Source organism: Chanodichthys erythropterus, chromosome 24 (assembly GCF_024489055.1).
Source record: "Chanodichthys erythropterus isolate Z2021 chromosome 24, ASM2448905v1, whole genome shotgun sequence".
Classification (NCBI taxonomy): Eukaryota; Metazoa; Chordata; class Actinopteri; order Cypriniformes; family Xenocyprididae; genus Chanodichthys; species Chanodichthys erythropterus.
Window position 1 is genome coordinate 17,818,385 of NC_090244.1, and position 22,679 is coordinate 17,841,063.

General features: G+C 37.7%; 1 protein-coding gene across 2 annotated transcripts in view; it reads right to left on the reverse strand.

The window, feature by feature from the left end:
- Window positions 1-6,288: 6,288 nt before the first annotated feature.
- Window positions 6,289-22,679, reverse strand: part of grm8b (glutamate receptor, metabotropic 8b) — a 209,130-nt gene continuing 192,739 nt past the window's right edge. For both annotated transcript variants that reach the window (XM_067379385.1, XM_067379384.1), the window contains 2 exons: window positions 10,513-10,759; window positions 6,289-6,544 (listed from right to left, as the gene is read on the reverse strand). In XM_067379385.1, the coding sequence (XP_067235486.1) occupies window positions 6,495-6,544; window positions 10,513-10,759 (297 nt within the window). In that variant the 3' untranslated portion in view covers window positions 6,289-6,494. The remainder of the gene's footprint in view (window positions 6,545-10,512; window positions 10,760-22,679) is intronic.

The window sequence follows — 22,679 nt, forward strand, 5'->3', positions numbered from 1 at the left end:
ATACAAAAATAGGCACTCTTTTATAATTTTATGATTTTTTTCTTGTTATATTCTTTATAATTAATTGACTGAGGAAAACCAAGAAGGTTAATGACTAACTTTAAAAAATGAATTAGGAGGAGGGTAGTGAATGATGTCCCGGGTCACTAAAGACCCGGGGGATGCATTTAAGGGTTAAACTCAGTTAAGGTTCATTTATTTACTACATTATTAAAATCGAAAGTTGTATCTGTAAGGAATATTTGTGCTTGGTCGGTGTCGTTGTGTCGGTTTTGTTTCTTTTGCGGTTGTAGGCAGTAAGTACCTTTTGAAATAACTGAAATCATGTGGTGAATTTATATAGAACAGAAATGCGGTCAAGACCTGCCTAGAACTACTTTAGCCGTGCGTTTCCAGTATGTGAAAATAATTGCACATCTTAAGGCAGGAACACACCAAGGCGACGTTCGGCCGTCGGGCAGTTTTTGTTCGTCGGCCGACTGAAGCCGCTTTTCCACTGCACACGACATTCGCATCCGTTAGTTTTGTTGCATTTCGCCCCCTAGCGGCAGTCGCACGGAACTTTGAAATTGGTAGTGAAGCAACCGTTACCCTCGATCGGCTTATTCACCGTGGGTTTTAATGAATGTAACGTTAATGCATGTATGAATATATCCATACAAAGCAAATTACCCTCAATACATCTAAAATAAAAACATAGTAGATTTTATAGAGTTAATCAACGTAAAAATTTATTTAAAAATCATAAAATATCTTTTTTTAAACATAATTATTAATAACCACCATTTTACAGAAATAGTGTTTACAGAATAACGTTAAAGTGTTAAAATATTGATATTTCTAACTTCGCGCTAATATAGTTATTAGAATACATCATATCCGGTCGGCCAGTCGCATACGGTCTAGCTGCAGAAGTTCAAATATTTCAACGCATCCGAAGCTCAAATCGGATCTGAAATTTCCGCATTCGCATATGATCAGAACTCCACGCAGCCCCCGTACTACTCTCCATTGGAAATGAATGACTTCCGGTCCAACGGCTGTCGTTCGTCGTGTGCAGTGGAAAGGTGGCTTAAGTTTTCTCAGTGTGTTCCGCAGCGTCGGCAGAAGTTGGTCCTTTTTTTTTCTCGGCCGATTCGAAATGTTGAATCAGCGTCTGAGCTCGTCGTTCAGTCAGGTCATCTGATCATTCTGATTGGCTGTTCAGCTACTGCCACCTGCTGGTACGGAAAGACATTTCATCTTGCACAGGCGCAGAACGGACGTGCTACTTGGCCGTCGGCTGTTTAGCGTTGGTTTGGTGTGTCAGGCCAACTTTGGACACAGACGCTGCTGACGTGAGCCAACCCCGCAGTCTGCTTTCGTCGCCACTAGTTTGTCGCCGTCGGCTTGGTGTGTTCTCGCCTTAAGAACGTTTCAGATTTGAGCATTCAACAGCCCTGAAGTATAAGTTAATAAAGCAGTAATCTCCAAGAAGCCAAGAAGTCGTTTTTGCTTTTATAAAACGGTTATTCCATTATATACAAATTTTAAAGCAAATATGTATTTATCGTTGCAACCTTCATGAAGTAAAATCACTAAAAGCCTTCCTTCTTCTGGAAAAAATAGTCCCAGACCTTAAACAGCAACAGAATGTGTCATCTCGTGGAGATCAACTAAAAACAGACTAGGAAAATTTAGATGGTGGCAAAGACTTTTTGAGTGAGTCAGTCAGTAATGAAGACTTTTATTTTGAAAGGACTGATACTGTTGTGAGCACGATAAAACCCCTTAACTGTTAAGAGGACAGTTGACCTCTACAGGTCAAAGTTTGAACTAAATTGTCATATACAATATGCTAGTGCAAGTATATAACAATTAGTTCAAACTTTGACCTGTGGAGGGCAGTAATACACTTAGTAGTGTCTACACTGCCAGAATTCAAATAGAGAAGAAGAAGAAGAAGAGAGCTAGTTCAAGATGAGCATTTATGGTTAAAACGTATATAATTAAAAAAAAATTTTTTGAAAATGAGCGATATTTTCTCTAGATAAGACCGTTATTTCTAATCTGGGATCGCGTAGAATGTTTTGAAGCTGCAATGAAACTGCAATTTTGACCTTCAACCGGTTTGGGCTCCATTGAAGTCCAATATAAGGAGAAAAATCCTGGGATGTTTTCATCAAAAACCTTAATTTCTTTTCGACTGAAGAAAGAAAGACATGAACATCTTGGATGACATGGGGGTGAGTAAATTATCAGGAAATTTTAATTTGAAAGTGAACTAATCCTTTAAGAACAAAAACCTGACAAAAGTCTTAAAATAAAACATATGACCAATGTTTTGAGGCATAGTAACCATAGTGTAAGTGAAACTTGCAACACTGTTGTAAATAAAAGCTGTTAAATTCTCCATAAACAATTTTAGTTGCCATTTTTAGTGCTGTATTGATGTTCCTCCCACAGGTGTAAGTTGTCTGTCGCCGTCTCCCTCCACAGTACAAATATTGATCACCAACAACACGTGGTCAATTTTTTCCATTATATTCTTGTACTCCAGCCATTTGCACTGTTTGTCAAAGGGAAGGATGCCATCCACCAAGCTGTGCACTGCGGAAACATCTGAAGTGCCAGAAATATTTAACGGCCTGTTTATTTTTGTTATCAATGCTTTTTTTCCCATATCTCATGAGTCTTAAATAGCAACTGAGAGGCAGTAATTAGTGAGAAAAAGCTCTAAGGAGAGATAATTGGGTTTGGTAGACATAGTTACAAGGAAGTAGTTTAGTTGCAGGAATCTTCTGTCTGTCAGAGAGCCAATTAACGGCATCCGACTGGATCCAAAACATCCTTTGTAAAAACTGCTGCGAGGTAAGTGTGTAAATGAGTTGCATTTATGCTTAGAAATATATTGAGGTTAGGTAAAGGAAGGCATAGTGGATGTGAAAGGTCATTTTGACCGAAGTTTAATTATGTGGACAGGCTTTTTAAAATGCTGTGCAACACTTACTAGATGTTCTCCACTTCTCTGAGGATAAGGAAAGTTGGACAGTCTTGAAGCTCCTTTAAGATTCAAGGAAGGCTATATGCACGGTAATAAATAACACATTTTGTATCGCCCTGGAAAAAAATGGAGGCTTGCTATATTTGGAACATGGTACACCTGCTCAGATTCAGCTCATAAATTATAGCAACTTGCCAGCTTGGCATTTTTATATGCTAGACTCACCTGGAAATGTCTAGACTCACCTGAACAGAAAATACATGTGACACACATTCTTGAGTTACATGTTTAGTTTTGCAAACAGTAGGATTAATTCACCAAAACTGTAATCATTTACTTGCCCTCTTTTTGTTCCAACAACGTCAAACCCATATGACGTTCTTTTTACCATAGAACATAAAAAGAAGATATTTTACAGAATGTCCATGCTGCTCTTTTCCATACAATTAAATGCATAAAGTGAACAGGGACTATCAAAATGCTATGAAACACAATATTCCAAGTCTACTGAAGTTATATGATAGCTTTATGGGAGAATCGGACCAAAAAAGCACTGTAAGGGCTCATTCACACAGAACGCATTTTTGCTTTGAAAAATGCGAGATGTGGACAGTGGAATGGGGAAAAAAACGCATGGTCTCGAGGTGCGTTTTTTGAAAGTTTAACTGATTTTAACTTGAGCACTGCGTTAAAAGACGCTTTAAAAGATGCAAGACACGAGCGCAACGGTTTTACACATCCGTCTAGCGCATTTACACAGTAAAACAATGGAAAAGTAGCGCATTGGAATGGAAGAGTGCATTCTGTATGAAGGCCCCCTAAAGGCCGGAGCACACCAAGACGACGGTCGGCCGTCGGGCAGTTTTTCTTTGTCGGCCGACTAAGTTTTCCTCGGCTGAAGTTGGTCCTCGTTGGCTTTTTTTCGGCCGATTCGACATGTTGAATCGGCGTTGGACCTCGTCGGGCCATACGATCATTCTGATTGGCTGTTCAGCTACTGCCGCCTGCTGTTTCAGAAAGGCATTTCATATCACGCATTGTTTAGCGTCGGTTTGGTGTGGCTGGGCAACTTTGGACACAGACGCTGCCGACGTGAGCAAACCCCCACAGTCTGCTTTCGTCACCACAAGTTCGTCGGCGTTGGCTTGGTGTGTTCTGGCCTTTAGATATGAGAACCAATGGCGTGTCTTTTAAATTAAGCCAAGATGTGCCAAATTTGAATATGCGCATATGCAAACAACATTTTTGGTACTTGTTTGATGTCTCAAATTCCTAAAAAAAACATTAAAATAGAAAATCGCGAGATTAAATTGTGACAAGATTTCTTGTCAAGGTGAAAGGTTTTCTCGCTATATTGCCATGACGGAGTGTGAGGGTGAACTTAAGATAGAATATGCCACCGCTACATTTACATTACACCTCCACTGTCATTTTGCTTTTTGTAGTAATAAAAAAACCCCCATTTCATTCAGTTGGATAACGCTCGGTTCAATTCCATCCAGCTCATCTAACATGAGCAGCAGAGTCGTACGTAGTGCAACAGGAATCGGAGTTCACTGATCATGTGATGAGAGTAAGTGACTGACAAGACCATGGCGGAGGATTCATTGCACAACAGAGCCTAAAAGCACTTGACAAATATCTGATCGTGTAGAATGCGCACTCAGCACCACTGCTCCCTATTCACAGTGTAAGCGCAATTGCAAAATAGAAAGCGAAAGTAAAACGCGAGCGCGCATTCAAACACGATTTCAATACCCCGCATTTTGAAAGCTATCTCCCAATATGAAAGCTATCTTAGTCTGGGCTGTGTAGTTGTAACCATCTCTTCGCTCTGTATCAAAAATTTGATCTCTATTTACACTTTGAATATTGAGAGAGTACTTTGATAATGGTTACACTTATTGTTTGCAGTTAATAATACTGAGAGAAAACTGTGTTATTCATTTTTATCTATACTTTTTTTATTTGTATGATCAATTTGTGGAAAGGAGTTCAGTTAGGAGGTCAAAAGCTGGTCAGTTGAGTAAGTGGCAAAACCTTTTACAGTGTTTGAGTATTGTTGTCTTTTACTGCATATGATAATTCATACTCAGAAAGTAGAACTGAAATGACATTCATTACAAGATGATTAGTTAAAACATTTCAAATACACCTGCAGAATATTTTTTCTAGTCATTTCTTGTCATTGAGTAGCCCGAACCCCGCCCACAACATTTTTTGGACGGGAAGTTCGGTCTGGACTCGTTCCATTGTGGAGTAATTATGCTCGGCTCCCAGAAGGCCGAGCCAATCAAATTGCTAGGGCGGGCTTTAATCGATGATGGACAGGCTATCTGCGGTTACGTAACCACCCACGTCATCAAAGAGCGCTTGGGTTGAATTGGTTTTCACCAACGATGACTGCAGCTGGAGAAGTAAGATGTTTAGATTCTGCTATCACGTCTGTAATAAAAGAAATCGACAGCGCATTAATTTTAAAAGACGGACAAAGAACCGCAATCAAGGCATTTGTCGATGGGAAAGATGTGTTTGCCGTCCTTCCAACGGGATTCGGCAAAAGTTTAAGTACAAGTTTAACATACGTCACTTACTGCGTTGCTCTGATTGGTTGTAGGTCAAGACACGCCCCATAATTCAAGTGCAATGGAGCAGTATCAGACTCACATTCTGCCTAGAATATGAGTATGACGAAGTCAGGCTAGTCATTGAGGATTTCCTAAAAAAATCTTGTGAACTCAATCATGTGTCTCGTCACACCCCTACAAATTTCATTATTGGTTACTGACAGAGTGCAACAAAGAAATGAAGCACAATCATTTTTTTGACAATAATTTTGATAAAATATTAGTTGTTGGACATTACATTTAGCTTTTAAATTATTATTATAATAATAGACAGATAATCAACAGATTAATCGATTATAAAAATAATTGTTCGTTGCAGCTCTACTGTGAATTACTGTGAATATTTCATAAATGTCCAAACACCCAAGAGCCCTCCACATTTCAAAAACATTCCTTTATTATAAATAAATTATTTGTATAAAAAAATTGAATCGGCATGCTTCCAACATGGCATTTGCACACTCACAACCCAAGGTTATAGACCAGAGTAGCCAATACAAGAGACAAACGCATTTTCCAATGCAAGTCTGACACCGTGGGACAAGAATGAAAAAATTTTCACAACCACAAAATACTTACAATTAGAATAACATGTAACATGGTCGACTCCAATATTTGTTCTGTTTCTTTAAACTTTTGTATTTTTTTCTCTTACCCCTTTGCCAGTGTCCTGTTTTATTGGCTGCCCACTTAAATGGCAGCTTTTGTCTCCATTTTTTTGGATGGCCGCCTAGGCTTTCTTATAAAATATCCAGGAAAAAAGTCCAAGAGTCCATCCTCTTGTCCACAAACAACACTGATGTCTCATGCTTGGGTTTCAGTCATTGGATCCTGTTCTGACGGAGCTTGCCAGATCCATGCCAACCCATTTTCAGGATGTGCAGTCATATGGCATGATTGGTGTAGCTGACGTAGGTTGTTTTTGTGGACGGTGCTGAAAATGAAAATAGCCAGTTAAAGAAGACAGCTGTATATCGGAAGACTGCAAGAGATGAGAGAATTGCAGTATATTGAGTTAGTTCAGTTTGAGGGCTGGGGAACTTATAGATTCTGAGTGTAGCTCTGTGACCATCAGGATGAAATTCTCACTTTGTTCCATAGATTGAAAATGATTTTGCTTCTTGCTTTGATTTAAAGGTAGGAAGGAAAAACTGAGAAAGTAATAACACTCTTTTGTAATGCCTTTATCTTGTGCCCTTTTTAGAGAAAAGGCTTGAGTTGTGACTAAAAAAGAATTCTAATTAAATTAAATCAAAATGAACCCTTATTTTAGACATTATACACTCATTTTTGCAAACAGAAAATATGCACCTAAATTACAGGCATTGCTCAACCTTCATGTTGTACAAACCCATTTGAGTTTCTCTCTTCAAAAGGTGAATTTCGGCCACTCTTGACAATATCATGAAAGTGTATAAGAACTGGGACTGGCAGGCTCTTAAATGATAAAAAAGCACCAGAAAATCATAAAAATGGCCCATATGCAATATATTCAGCCTTCTGATAGCTTTATGACAAACAAACTGAAATTTTGTAGACAAATCATGCTTTTAGTTGGAATGATTAGTTTATAAAACAGCAGTTAAGGAGATTTTTAGTGAAAAATGACTTAAATTTCAGTCTTCAGTCTTGCTGAATGTTAATAGAGGATTTGAAATATACTATACTAGTCATATGGACACTTTTATGGTGCTTTTGTATAATTTTTGAAGCTTGAAATCTCTAGTCCCAGTTAATTGAAAATGTATAAATAGCACATTATTCAAAATGTATGTCTTTTGTGTTTAACACAAGAAAGTAAGTTCATGGTTTCGGAATGACATCAGGGTCAGCAAATGATGAAAGAATTTTCATTTTTGGACTATTCCTCGGCCAATATTCTCTTAAAGGATTAGTTCACTTTCAAATAAAAATTTCCTGGTAATTTACTCACCCCCATGTCATCCAAGATGTCCATGTCTTTCTTCAGTCGAAAAGAAATTAAGGTTTTTGATGAAAACATTCCAGGATTATTCTCATTATAGTGGACTTCAATGGAGCCCAAACGGTTGAAGGTCAAAATGACAGTTTCAGTGCAGCTTCAAAGAGCTTTAAACGATACCAGGCGAGGAATCTAGAGAAAAAAAACGGTCATTTTCAAAAAAAAATACAAATGTATATGCTTTATAAACACAAATGATTACCTTGCACGTGCTTCCGCTTTCCGTATTCTTCAAAAAGCTTACGCTGTATGTCCTACACCTTCCGTATTCTACTTACGGAACGAACGCAAGCGCCAGTTCCATTTTTTTTTAAGAATGCGGAAAGCAGAAGCACATGCAAGGGGATCATTTATGTTTATAAAGCATATACAGTTGTATTTTTTTTAAAGAAAATGATTTTTTCACTAGGTAAGACCCTTATTCCTCATCTGGTATCGTTTAAAGCCCTTTGAAGTTGCACTGAAACTGTAATTTTGACCTTCAACCGTTTGGTGCCCATTGAAGTCCACTATAAGGAGAATAATCCTGGAATGTTTTCATCAAAAACCTTAATTTCTTTTTGACTGAAGAAAGAAAGACATGAACATCTTGGATGACATGGGGGTGAGTAAATGATCAGGAAAATTTTATTTGAAAGTGAACTAATCCTTTAAGGTTCAGTCACATTCAGGAGCATAACCACCATAGACATTGAGGGGGAAGACAAGTCCCCAGTAATAATTAGAAATGCCAAATTATTTAATTTAATATTACAGGTTTATGATAGAAATGCTAAATGACCAACAGCAGTGATGCAAACTCACCGTTTTTACGCTTTAATCAAATTTCGCCATTTTGAATTTTAAATATGCTATTATTAACATGATTGATATAATTCATAACTGAACGAGACAAAAAATGTTTTGCATTTTTTGATGTATTAGACATACGAATAAGAGTGAATATGTGCATGGTTTAAAATAAAATATTATTTGCAAATAGTTTAAATTGATTGATTACTTCACAGGTACAATTAGACCAAGAACTTCTTTTACCGTTCTTATTTCTTTTTATTTAAATTCCTTTTAATCCTTTAAATTTTTATTCTTATTAGGGCTGTCAAACGATTAATCGCGATTAATCGTACACAAAATAAAAGTTTGAGTTTGCATAAAATATGTGGGTGTACTGTGTGTAATTATTATGTAAATATAAATACACACAAATTAATGTATATATTTAAGAGAAAAGTGTTATTTATGTACAAAATATTTTTATTTATATATAATATAAATTATATACAAATATAAATAAATACATATACTTGTAAATATTTCTCAAATATATACATGAATGTGTTTGTATTTATATATACATAATAATTACAAACTTTTATTTTGTATGCGACTAATCGCGATTAATCGTTTGACAGCCCTAATTTTATGAATAAAAAGTAATCCCCCTCCCCCCAAAAACTGTTGTTCACGAATTTTCGCAGGCGAAATCCAGTAATTTCAACAGGAATCGCTCAATTTCATGTAGGGGTCAAAGATTTCCCCATGTAGATTTTGCGATTTCAAGTTGTTACCGGGGCTTGGTTTAAAAAGTGGCTTCTCTATGAATGGTGCTTCATACATCACTACACTATTAAGTGGATCTGCAAAATTGTGCTGAAAATTGGCTAATGTAACCACACATTTACACTTCAAATGTTGATCTATTAATGGGCCCATATTGCTACTTATGACTAAAATCTGTACAGAACTGGCTCACAACAAAACTGATTAGCATATTTTAATACTGCACCTACGGAACACAAACTAAACATACTGAGAAACACCAAAACATGTTTGTCCTCCAAATGGCATTCTCTACATTCATTACATGGCACATTTGACTCTCATTATGAACTGGCCCAGTATTAGAGCCCTTTAGTCGAGGGGTCACGGCACATTAGTGAGGGTCTGAACATTTGCATTAACTTTTACACAGTGCTGTGGGCCCGTGTATGCTGCCCTTGCCCTGGTTAATGATCGGATCCCTCATGTAAAAGGTAACACCACACTGGCTGCTGAAGTACAGTCTGTTGCCATGAGCTTGCAGACAGTAATTCAGATTCCCTCAGATGTAATTTTATAAGAGATCTAGTGCTACAGTCAGACAATGCAGACAGCATAGCTAATGAATTCGCAATGATACTCTAGTGAATGCAGGCTTATCTGCTCCATTTCCTCATAATAAAAAGCTTCAGATTACAAGATAAATACCAAATAGAGTAACCAATGCAAACATTTTAGAAGCATTGAAGTTATCAGTTCATTAACACAAAGATCATGCACAGTTTAGCCACCATTGAAGGAATAGTTCACCCAAAAAATGGCATTTCGGTAATAAACTGTATGTTTACTTTGTTAAATATATTAATGTAATGCATGGGGGTCAATGACATATAAGAGTATGCATGATAAAGAAAAGGGTTAAAAAATCTAGTATAAAAATATGTCAAATGTCATGTGGTGCAACCACAAAGTAAAAAGTAATGAAATATTTTTCCGATACCTCGAACACATTTGTGTACACGTTATTTTCAAAAAATACATTTTTCAAAATATAAAAGTTTTTACATTTATGTGCACCACATCCGAACTTGCTTTAACATAAAAAAATTCAAGGACTTATTGACGTTAACAAACTGTCATTAAGATCTGTAGGGGTCATTTCTATGATTTTATGTTTTATTCCATATATATTTATCTAAGACAGTGGTTCTCAACCAAGGGGGTCTTACCACCTCAAAATTTTCAAAGTGAACTTCAATACAGAAACTAAAGACATGATTTGTATTTTTAATGTATTTTCAAATAAATTAATAGATGTCATTGATCCATGTGCTACATTAACATTTTAACAAAGTGTGCATGATAGAGAAGACTGTACTCACTACTATTGTCCACACTCTCACAGAGTTCGGTTTTCACCTCTCCATTGGGCCGTTCACTGGCCAGCTGGCTGAGCTTGTTTGTCATGGTGGCAGCGGTGACGATGGCCTTGAAGCTGCGCTTGCGTTTGGGCACATTTTGCTCCGGGTGCAGGATAATGATGTAGACTTTGGGCATGTAGAGCATCCCCAGAGACACGGACGCACTCAGGCTCAGTGAGACTGTAAGTGTGGCCGTCTGAATGTACATCTACAGTGAGTAAAGAAGAAGGTGAGATCAACAGTTACAGTATGGCAACAAAAGTGCGCCGCCCTATAGGCGACAAAATTTCTAATGAAACTCAAAACCATATTTTCTTGTTTTAATGTAACACACACACACACACAAATTAATTTTTGTCTCTTAGGAACATTCTTATAAACTTTTTGGAATTGACCCTTCACCAGGAGTTTGATTGACAAGCGATCTAACAAATCATAACGCCGAATCCGCCATTTTGTCTGAAAAAAGCGATGGATCTTTTTACTGCATGTGGCGTGACAGCACCATGGCTTGTCAGACAAAGCAACAGTAACTAAGGGGGGCAGGTCTTTGTGAAGGGTACGGAAGAGGATTAGGGCCAAGCAATAATAAAAAAATAAAACCATCTCGAGATTAAAGTTGTTAAATTTCGAGAAAAAAAGTCGAGATATAATGTTGAGAATAAACTCATTAAATTACGAGAAAAAACGTGTTAAATTTCAAGAAAATAGTCAGAGATAAAATGTTGAGAATAAACTCATTAAATTACGAAAAAAAAACGTGTGAAATTTCAAGAAAATAGTCTGAGATGAAATGTTGAGAACAAACTCATTAAATTGCGAGAAAAAAGTCATTAGATTATGAGAACAAATTCGTTAAATTTCGAGAAAAAAAGTCGAGATAAAATGTTGAGAATAAAGTCATTAAATTACGATAATAAAGTCGTTAAATTACGAGAATTTAACAACATTTTTCTCAAATTTTACGAGTTTTTTACATTTTATTTCGACTTTTTTCTCAAAATTTAACGACACTTTTCTCATAATTTAACAAATTTGTTCTCGTAATTTAACAACTTTTTTCTCTTAATTTAATGACTTTATCCTTAACATTTTATCTCAACTTTTTTCTCGTAATTTAATGAGTTTATTCTCAACATTTTATCTCGACCTTTTTATCAAAATTTTACACGTTTTTTCTCATAATTTAAGAGATTATTCCTGACATTTTATTTAGACTTTTTTCTCAAAATTTAACGAGTTTTTTCTCGAAATTTAACAACTTTAATCTCGAGATGGTTTCTTTTTTGTTATTGCTTGGCCCTAATCCTTTCCCGTAGAAGGGTCAACTGATCTTAAGAAATTTCTTAACTTTCATGAAAAGATCTTTGTTGGTTTCTAGGACTGCATTAGGATCCTCCTTTAATGTAAGTCTATGTTTTTTTTTTGCTTTTGCTTTAATGTCCACCACCTTAGCACACCTCTCCTCAACAAGCCACACAATTTGATGTATCATTCATGGCCGTAGCCGTTGTGCGGGATGAGCTGCGCACCAAATTTGGGTTAGGGATTTGTCAGATGCTAAAGTAGCTAGATGGTTAACGCAGCAAGCGATGACTTATTGCTAATATTGTTATATTAGTGGATTATTTAGTTAGAATGTAAATGTTAATGTTAATTTTACCAGGGGAGCCCTGCAAAAAATGTGGATTTTACCCCCCGGAACGTGATTTTTACCGTGGTGCTGTTTCGAAAACCAGTATAAACAAACACCAAAGAAGAGTATCCCAGAGGACAGAAGAGTGGATGCTGTGTTCTTGTTATCTGACCACTTTAGATCACAATCGGAAGTTATTACAAGCACTCAATAATGGTCTACAATAGGTTTTGAGCAAAGACATTAATAATTACATATATTTTTAAGTGATTAGCTTGATGCTAATTGTACCTCTAATTATATTTTAAGATGTATTCTTCCAAGCATTATAGATAGTTTGTGTTTCTGATGTAGTACCAAACTTTATTTATCTTAATTTATTACTGTATAATGCAGCAGATGATGTTAAAGCCATATACGAGACACATACATGGGGAAAAGTGCATTCATTGCTGGTCGGTGCCACATAGCGTGCAGGCGTGAATTATCAGAAAAGTGGTCATTCGTTTCTTGAGCCGATTCGCCTCGCTTTTTTGCATCACACTCAGTGTGAAAGGGCCTTTAGGATCAAGTTTGACTCCATTTTGGCACACTTTTCACAGTCCAGTCAAATCCCATCCAACATTTTGTCAAACATCTTAGCAATTTGAATAATTCTAATGTTTACCAATTCACAAAGCTTGAAAATAGGGTGTAACCATATGCCCCAAGCAAGACAATTTAAAATGATTCATCCTTGCCCATGTCTGAGAGTTTGATAAATGGCTAATCTCGCTAACAAATATATTACTGCTTTCCTTACCTTGGGTGCGAGTGATCAGTAAGCTAACGAGCAGTAAATGATAACATATGCCTGGTGTGGGTGAAGCAGATGATAAAGCTCCTCACGTTTATATTAAGAGAAATAGGGTGCTGAGAATGAATGAGCCGAGGTTTTTAGGTCAGGGGTGGAGAATCTAGAGCACCGCAAGTTGTCACTCCATACTACTACTTAGAAGAGACTGAAATCAAATTAACTGTATTGTTTAGTACTGACATGGAGGTAAACACATCAGCACTGGATTTCATGTACTGCCTCTCTGAGACAACAGAGCTTTGCCATCCTGTCAAGGAAATGTGACTGTGCACAATACTCACTGAATCTCCTTTCTGAATTTTAATTTAATTCAAGTCTAACCTTGTGACCCCAGTACTACTCTTTTGTGCAAGTCTCCATACTGCCAGACAGTATAAGCAAGGCCACTCGTTGAAAAATAAATGGGAGAAACTGCCAACATACTGTAGTGGCTATGGCAATGGAAATACTTGCATTTTAAATAAAAGAAGCAATTGCTTTTTTGGCAAAGGTGCTGTCTGGCCTTCAGAATTTCTAATAGAATGATAATGTATTTTAGCTGAAGAAAAAAAGAAGAAAAAAAAGAAAAGAAACTGTTTTGCTGGTCACCCAGCCTGGGGTGCATTTCCAAAAAGCATCGTTAGCCGAGTATGATCGCAAGTTCAGTCCTTAACAACAGAGTTCAACAATTCAGCCTTTCTTAAAATCAAACGAACATTTGCAAACTTGTGTAGGTGGTTCTACAGCTCTTGACCTGTGAAACATGCAAACATGCAGTGCAATTTATATAGTTCATTCCTTTATACATTTAATTCCATATCTTTATATCTGTCAACGTGTCAACAATTAGCGCTGTTTTTGTAGATTGTGTATGTCTATAAATGCGTAAGGGAACTCTGGAGTATGACGTAAGAGGGAACCCATGATTAATCAATCATCAAATGAAGTAAAAAGACAGGAAACAAAAGAAAAGTAGTCCTCAGCCATGTTATCCATGTTCACTACAGCAACTGGGTAACTTTAGAGGTCTGGTACAAATATGATATACAAAAATACATAGGCTACAGGTGCATATGTATGCACGATTAATCATTAAAATATTGCAATCTCGGTTAAAACACGCAATCTTATTCCTAAACTAACGATTTTGCTGGTTGTTAAACCTTTAAAGTTAAGATCATGCTGGATTATTAATTTAAACCTGCTTTCGCACTGCTGCTGATCCAGAGAGAGCAGCGCTCAAGCTATAGGTCTGAAACAGCTTCACAAACATTGTTTTCAGTTAACAGTATTGCTATTACTTTGTTGCAAACATACGAAAATATTGGGCTTAAAGTTTATAGTCCGGATATAAACACTGATGTTGCAGCAATCGCTATCAAAATGAGTAATTGACCTTTGAAACTAATGTTACGCTTGGTAAAGATTGTATCTATTACACTGTTAAGCCTGTAGGTGGCGACCAGTGAGTGTCAAAATGTATTAGATGAAATTCGTTCAAAAACTCTGAAGGAAACAAGTCTTTATTCATTAAAGGTGCTAAAGAGGATGTTTTGTTTTATACATTTTTGCAATATTACTTGAAACTGTCTTTACTAACTGATAAAAGACTATTTATTAGGTGCCCTGAAGGAATCATATTAATATACATCATCCGTGCACGAGGTAGGGCCTTAAAAACATCAGCCAATCATTTACGCGATCATCGCGTAAATGATTGGCCCTCTGGCTTGTCAATCACTGCCATGACGTTCCTTGTGAGAGACGAGCGCGGCTGCGCGCTCCAGTAACTTTCCACTCTCCACAGGCGCCGCATGCAATGTTTTTGTCAGGAGACAGGAGTAACAACTGCAGATTAAGAGTTACCTGCGGTGAGTCCGACATAATGAATCCACTAACACGACACAGCGAATACCGGTGGTAAACACTCGTGTTCCAATACTTGTGCACGAGTTTTGGGAGGCGTTCCCTCGAAATGAGCTATGAAGGAGGGGGGTTGTTCTTACGCATGCACTCATTTCAAAAACTCACTAACAGTCTTTGGTTTCTCAGTCGACGAAAAGATCCTCTTTAGCACCTTTAATTTCAAACAATATTTTACATAAATTAATTTAAATTAAAAAAATATTTCATCCCTTAAATCCATACCTCGGGTCTTTAGTGACCTGGGACGTCATTCACTACCCTCCTCCTCATTAATTTTTTAAAGTTAGACATCAACCTTCTTGGTATTCCTCAATCAATTTATTATGAAGAATATAACAAGAAAAAAATCATGAAATTATTTGAAAATTATTATTTTTGTATAATTTTTTTGTAAAAATTGTATAGGGTCGAGGTGTGTATGAGTGTACATATATTTTTTTCTGCACAACAATAATTGAATATTAGATGATGGAATAAGTGCAATTCACCTTTATTCCACAAGGTGGCAATGTCTGATACACAATGCTGAAGTGACAACTCATTCAGACCGTAAACTAAATAATAAGAAAAACATGAAATGGCTCAGCGATTTATTGCAGAGCAAGTACTGAACACAATCAAATATGACTGTAACTGTTACTGGAATCTGGTGAAGCTGTCAGCGATCGAAATATTGATTTTGAAGATGTTGAAAATTATATAGTTTGAGAATATGTTTAAGATCGCAAATGGGTTCATATTCGTGACCTCAAACATAAAACTAGCCAATATTTGCTGAATTCACTGGGAAATAAGCTCTAACGAGGACAGTGGTGATGACATAAAACATCTACTCAAACTGAGCCCTTTCAAGCTCCAAAAGGTAACAAAATATGCTTTATTTTATTCTTCTGTAATTGTTACTCTAATATCAGAGGTCATCAGATCCTTCCGTGTTAGATATTGATCCGGGTCGATAAAGACCCGAATATGTAAGAATGATTGGCGAAACAGTCATGCATTAAAGGGTTAATAGACTCATAATATTTATAAATCGACTCATTATAACATAAAATTTAACATTTTGTCAGAACCTCAAATAAGTTAGGCTACATATTATTTTGTCTGGTTGTCTAATGTTTTGTTTTCAGAACCATGGGACAAACGTGATCTCTATATCTGTCTCTAAAAAAATACAGATTATCCAGAGTCATAAATTAAGCTTAAAAGAAAATATATCTGGCAACCAACTTATAGGCTACTATTAGCACTAATATTAAAATGTACAGTCTTACAGACTAGGATGAAGTCATTATGTAGCCTACATTAACAAGAATTCGGGGCAATTATAATGCATGGAGGGTTCTGAAATGTTTTCTTATTTAAAACGTGCCACTTCTCATCCACGCCCCTCTAACACCCTCAAGTTTAGGAAGCTAACAACTTAGCCTACTAGCTTAGCTTAGCTAGTCTGATGGCTGTTTTTTTCAGCTGGTCAGACTTTGGCTACCAGCTAAATTGGCCTAACATCCCCTAGACCAACTTGGCTTACTACCTTAGCTTACTTAGTATATACTACAGTCCAAAAAAATTTACTCAATGTTGTGCATAAACATAACAATTTCTCTCCAGAAGTTATGAGTGAGGTAACACTTAACCCCCTCACATAAGTACTCGTCAATGTGGAATGTAAAATCTGAATGTTTTCTTTCCATTATTATCCAGTGTCCTGTACTACTAGGATAAAACGCTGTTTCGTAACATTCCTCATTTGTATGTTGCTGTAGATAAAAGCGTCAGCTAAGTGAATAAATGTAAATGTATTTCAGCTATACCCATTACTAAAAGGTGCATAAAATCAAGCACAGAGCCATGCAATCTCCACTAAGAAACATTAAAATCAAATAAATGTCGCATAATTTTACATCTGCAACAAAATGAGCTCAAATACATCAAGAATACGTCGCATATTCCTATAGCGTATCCTGAAAAGCACTTGTGTATGTGTTTATATATTTTTATGTGCCTATTGTAATTCACAGCGTCAGTCAGTAGCACCAAAACAGCAGGGGTAAAAAAAGAAAACACACTCTTAAAAAGCCATACGAAGAAGTAAACTCCATTTAACTAAAGATCTTTGGGGAGCTTAAGTGGTTTAAAAATCAATGCCACAGCATGCGACCGGTGAACGAATAAACACAACCAACTATAAGCTGGAACTCATTCAAAATGTCTGTAAAACTGCAGATGACTCATCTAACTCTGATTACCCCCGGCAGGCATCCTTTCCTCATCTTTTCATCTGTTCCCCTCTATTCAACTGTACTGCAAAGTGAGGGAACTGACAGAAAACCAATGGATATAGTTCCTTCCCACACAAGCAATCCCAATACTAAATGTACAATTGGTCCCTCTCAATGAGGAAATGCACAAGCAGTAATGCAGAAAATAAGCAGAAATGAGGAGACGCGCACAAGGTTCAAATTACACGCCATGCATAGCTGTAAAGAAACTTGGAAGTTTTAATGAGCACAGAGTGAGGAGATGTGAATAAGAGAGACATGCCTCAATAAAATACTCATATCTGTGTCCTCATATTGCAGCGGCTTATTGCAATAATCTTTTTAACATCAGTGAGGGCGAAAGAAATAAGCCCATGAGAGATAATGGAAACGGGAAATACGCTCAACGGATTTCTTTCCATTTGGACTCAGTCTTTTGTCATGTGGAGGAATGAAAAAATTTGAGGGAAACAATTTCCTCTTTTACATAACTTTTAATTTAATTCCACCCTGAGGGCCAGCTGTTTACCACAACGTTTGTTTTCATAGTGTTTGTTTCTCAAAATGAATGCTAGAGTGCTTTTATGTTAAATTTTGTGGTTCCGCTAATCCCTTGTGTATGTGAAGCCACATCACTGAGCAAAAATAGCCTATCATAACTCACTTATGCTAATCTAAGTGAGATATGCTATCTAGCAGATGATAATTAAATGTTGGAAAAGCTGAGTGGAAGATTTTGACATTTTGTGCTATATATAGACTAAAAAGCTGGCTAATTTGCTTATCTAAAATATGTAAAATCAAGCTAAATGATACTTGAGCTCAGTGAAAAACCTGTATAATTACATAAGTATGACTACAAATGCCTTACATTTGCAAGCCAGAAACATACTGTGCAATCAGGGACACAAATGCTTGACCAACGCATTGCACTGTGTAGCTGTGACGCTAACAGACCTGAGAGAATCCTGACTGTAGAAGAAGACAAGTTGTGTTATAGCACCCCTTGTGGCTAAGATTAAAATGCAGTGCTTATTATATTTGTTTGATAATGAACTGCGTTCTGACACATTTCCAAACTTTTGAAGTTGAGCTTTTTGCTTGCAGATCTAATGTGAGATTTTTGGCATTACTGTTTGGTCACATTAGTGAATTGTCAGTGAAATTTCAAAGGCTGAGTCCATTTATTTATGAAGCATTGCTCACACAGAATTCACTTCCAAACCAAGAAGCTTTCTGTTGGCCAGCATGGCAAATCTGTGTGACCAACTTGAACCTGTTGCGAAATTTGCATGGGTAAATTTTTGCTAAAATGCATGAATTCAAATGCATGGATTCAATTCATGGATGCAAGGAAATTACTGAATTTCGCCTGTAAAAATTAGCTGAACAATGGTAAATGTGATCGCACCTTAAGAGTGTGGGGTTTGAAAAAGTTTGATACTTAACTTTGTTTCCCATCACTAATAAAGTAACTTTTAAACCAAGTAGTTTTATGTTGGTCAAAGTGGCAAATGAAAGCGACCAACTTGAACTTGGAGAAATCTTTCTTAATTGCATGGATTTCTATTGAAATGGACAAATTTTGCCAATGAAAATGCACCAAACAATGGTAAACATGACAGCACCTTAATATTTTGGGTCTCTTAAAGTCTCTTAAAGAACCCATCTAAATGTTGCCGATGGGGTGCAGTATAGGCATGTGATGGCATCAATGTTTCATATAATGATATTTGCTGTAGCTTTTATCATGAGGTGCAGAATTTTCTAAAACACATGCTGAGGTAAATTTGAAGCTTGCTCCACTCCATCATTTTCAATAGGTTGGCACAATGGATTACAGACCATTTAGTTGATTGGCAGGTATTTTGTCTGCAAGGGAAACTATCCAAGGGATAATCTATTGTAATGAGCCTCAGGCACGTCACATGCCGGGAACATTGTACGTGGAAAAACTCGATCAATGTCAATGTGCTTAAAATCCCCTTTTCTAATTACTACATTGAATCACTCCATGAGCTAATTCTGTGTCACATGCACAACTGGATTCGATACCATGTCAGGCTTTTCACAGGTATGTTGTCTTCAAAAATGTCACTGCTCAGCAGTAAAACAGTGTAGCACACCATTGGTGTCAAAAATACAGGTTACTAAAAGTGTAATGTTGCTAAATGTTGTACACACACAGTCACAAAATGAAGGAAGGAAATTTCATTTTGGCAGGGGAAATATGATTAAAAAAATATGTGATGGATAACAAACAGTTGGTCATTATCACAAAAATAAAACTGAAAGCAGGGGTGTCAACCCATTAGGTGACATAGACGACTGCTTAGGGCATCATCTCGAGATTAATTCACTTTTATGAGAAAGTTCAGTAGTTGATATATATATATATATATATATATATATATATACACACACAGACACACACACACCTATTAAATAATCTAGCAATAATTGTAGAAAAACAGTTCATTTGTAAAAAACCTTAATATAATATTTAAATTTGAAAAAACATTAACTTTGCAACAATGACACTGTTCTTGAACTGAAATAAAACAACACTGTACTAAATGAACCAGAATAATGACACTATTGCTGTAATAAGATCCACTGGAGGCAAGCTTGAAGAACCCAGGTGCAGTTTAATCCCAAACATGAACAGATACTAAATAAACAGGAACTTGACTTGATCAAACATGGCCTGACATAACGTGGCAGACTCACTAACCAGCAGTTACACGGACACAATGACTAAGGGACCACATGGCATGAAACATGAGGGCAAGGGAATATCACATGACAAGGGGAGCACATAAACATGAAACAAAACCAAAACTAGACATGACCGATCCCCTCCTCTATGAGTGGCTCCCGATGCCCAACATAAAACCAAAACTAGACAAACATTCCAGGAGGGTGGTGGAGCATAGGTGGTCTTGGGGGAGGGATGGAGGGCCAGGCCCGTGAAGGGGGACAGGACCTGGACCATGGCATGGCAATGGCGGGCCTGGGTTGTGGAGCATGGGTGGGCCTGGGCTGTGGAACATGGGAAGACCTGGGCCGTGAAGCATAGGCAGATATGAGCCGTGGAGCATGGGCAGACCTGGGCCGTGGAGCATGGCTGGACCTGGCCCTGAAGCATAGGCAGATATGAGCCGTGGAGCATGGGTGGACCTGGGCCGTGGATCATGGGCAATGCTGGCAGGCTAGGACACCTCCAGGGCGGTGCAGGCAGTTCAGGGAGCCATGGAGGTGCAGGTAGTTCAGAAAGCCATGGCGGTACAGGTAGTTCAAGGGTCCATGGTGGTACAGGTAGCATGGCCTTAACAGGGTACCTATACCCCCCAAAAAAAAAAAATCTTGGGAGAAGCTATGGTGTTGTGAACTAGAGTGGGGTTCACGGGCTGGGGCAGTCACTAGACTCTGGTCAGGGGCTAGAGCCATCACTGGACTCTGGTCAGGGGCTAGAACCATTATTGGATAGCCGTGGCCACAATGGTCAGTGCTGCACACTCTGGAGACTCTGGCGTGGTGGCCATGATGGCTGGAAACTGGCATGTGGCCATGACATTAAAAAGCTCAGGCTTGGTGGCCACAATGTGAAGAAGCTCAGGCTTGGCGTCCATGAAGTGAATAAGCTCAGGCTTTGCAGGCCTGATATGAAGAGACTCAAACTTGGCAGGCCTGATGTGAAGAGACTCAGGCTTGGCAGGCATGATGTGAACAGTCCCAGGCTTGACGGCCATGATGTGAAGAAGCTCAGGTTTGGCAGGCATGACGTGAAGAAGCTCAGGTTTGACAGGCATGACGTGAACAGTCTTTGTGGATACTGTGGGATTGCGGGGCTCCTCCTTCGCAAAACCCACAGTAAACGATGAGCTGCTCAACCAAAGGGTAAAGTCAATATTTTCCTCAATCGTCCGGTTGCCTTGACAAAGGCACAAGAGGCGTAACTGCTTTATTATTGTTTATTGTTTTGAGGGTCTGGCTCTGAAGGCAGCATTCCATGCCTTCGGTAGGTTGTGGACCTCTCCTGTCAACCATGGCTTCTGATTAGCTTGTGTGGAGATAGTCCTGGTTACAGTTACATCATCAATGTATTTGGTGATGTAGGCAGTGACTGTCTCAGTGTATTCCTGAATGTCAGTGTGATGGTTGAAGGGGCTGCCTGCTTAAAAAAGTCCCAATCTGTGATGGCAAAGCAGTCCTGAAGTGCCACACACATACCTGTCTTTGAACTGGTTTGGTGACGTTCACCCTTGGTCTGTATGCTGGCATTAGCATAAGAGTGGTGTGGTCAGAGAGGCCAAGGTGGGGGTTAAGGGTGTCACATTAATACTAACACTTACTATTCTATATATCTCTAACTGAGACTAGTCATAGCACCTGCATATTGTTGTCCTATTGTTGGTTTGATTGCTTCTATTGTTCTACTCATTTGTAAATTGCTTTGGATAAAAGCGTATGCTAAATGATTAAATGTAAATGAAAAAAACTAAATGCTCAGTCAGTTATTCAGTAATATTAACCATACAATAACATCTGACTGCAGAATGCAGTAATCGACCAACCAGAATCAAGTATTCAAGAGTGCAAAAATATAACTACTTAGAGAAACCATCCATGCTAACAGAAAGCAGTTAGGTCAGCAAGTTCAACTTGAGAAAATCGTGTTGTCAAGCTCTTGGAGATGAAATCTTAATGAGCATTTCTTTCAATCTTCAGTTTTTGCACAAATTGTCCTTTAACATACCACTTGACAGCAATATCTGACAGCAAATCATTGCAACACATGCCACAGACGTTAGACATGCAGAGAAGATGCTGTGTTTTTAATCCTGACTTCTCTCGGCAGCACTAACGAGCGCTGGACAGAAATACATCCCAGTGTATGAAAGAACAGAGGGTACAGCCTACAGTCTGCAGACCACCACTGAAGTCATCAACATTATGAGACCCACATTGGCCTGGGCCGACAGAGGCTGCACGCTCTATTTATGGCCCATTAACAGCAACACTATTCCTCCGGGTCATGTTTGATCATCTCCATATATCTGATAATGAGCATCTCTTAGATGAGTGCTTGTTTTCGATGCAAAAACTTAAAAGACTAACAAGGACTGCATACTGATGGAGCTGCCAATGAAGAGATGATATAGATGATCCTCAACTGTTCACTTCATCATGTTGCCACAAAAACAAAAGAGGTATGTAAAGATAGATAATGACAGTAATAACATACTGTATATAGATGTATATGCACTGATGGAGGGATGATTCATATTAAGTTTAATATAACCTAATGAACAGAACTGAAAATATGAAAACAACAAAATACTGCATTACCTAACACTGAAGCTACATACATAACATAATTACATACAGGCATTATGTGAACATAACTGAGCACAATTAGGGTGATCATATCAAAAAAGATGACTTAAAAGGCCGTACAGAGACTCAA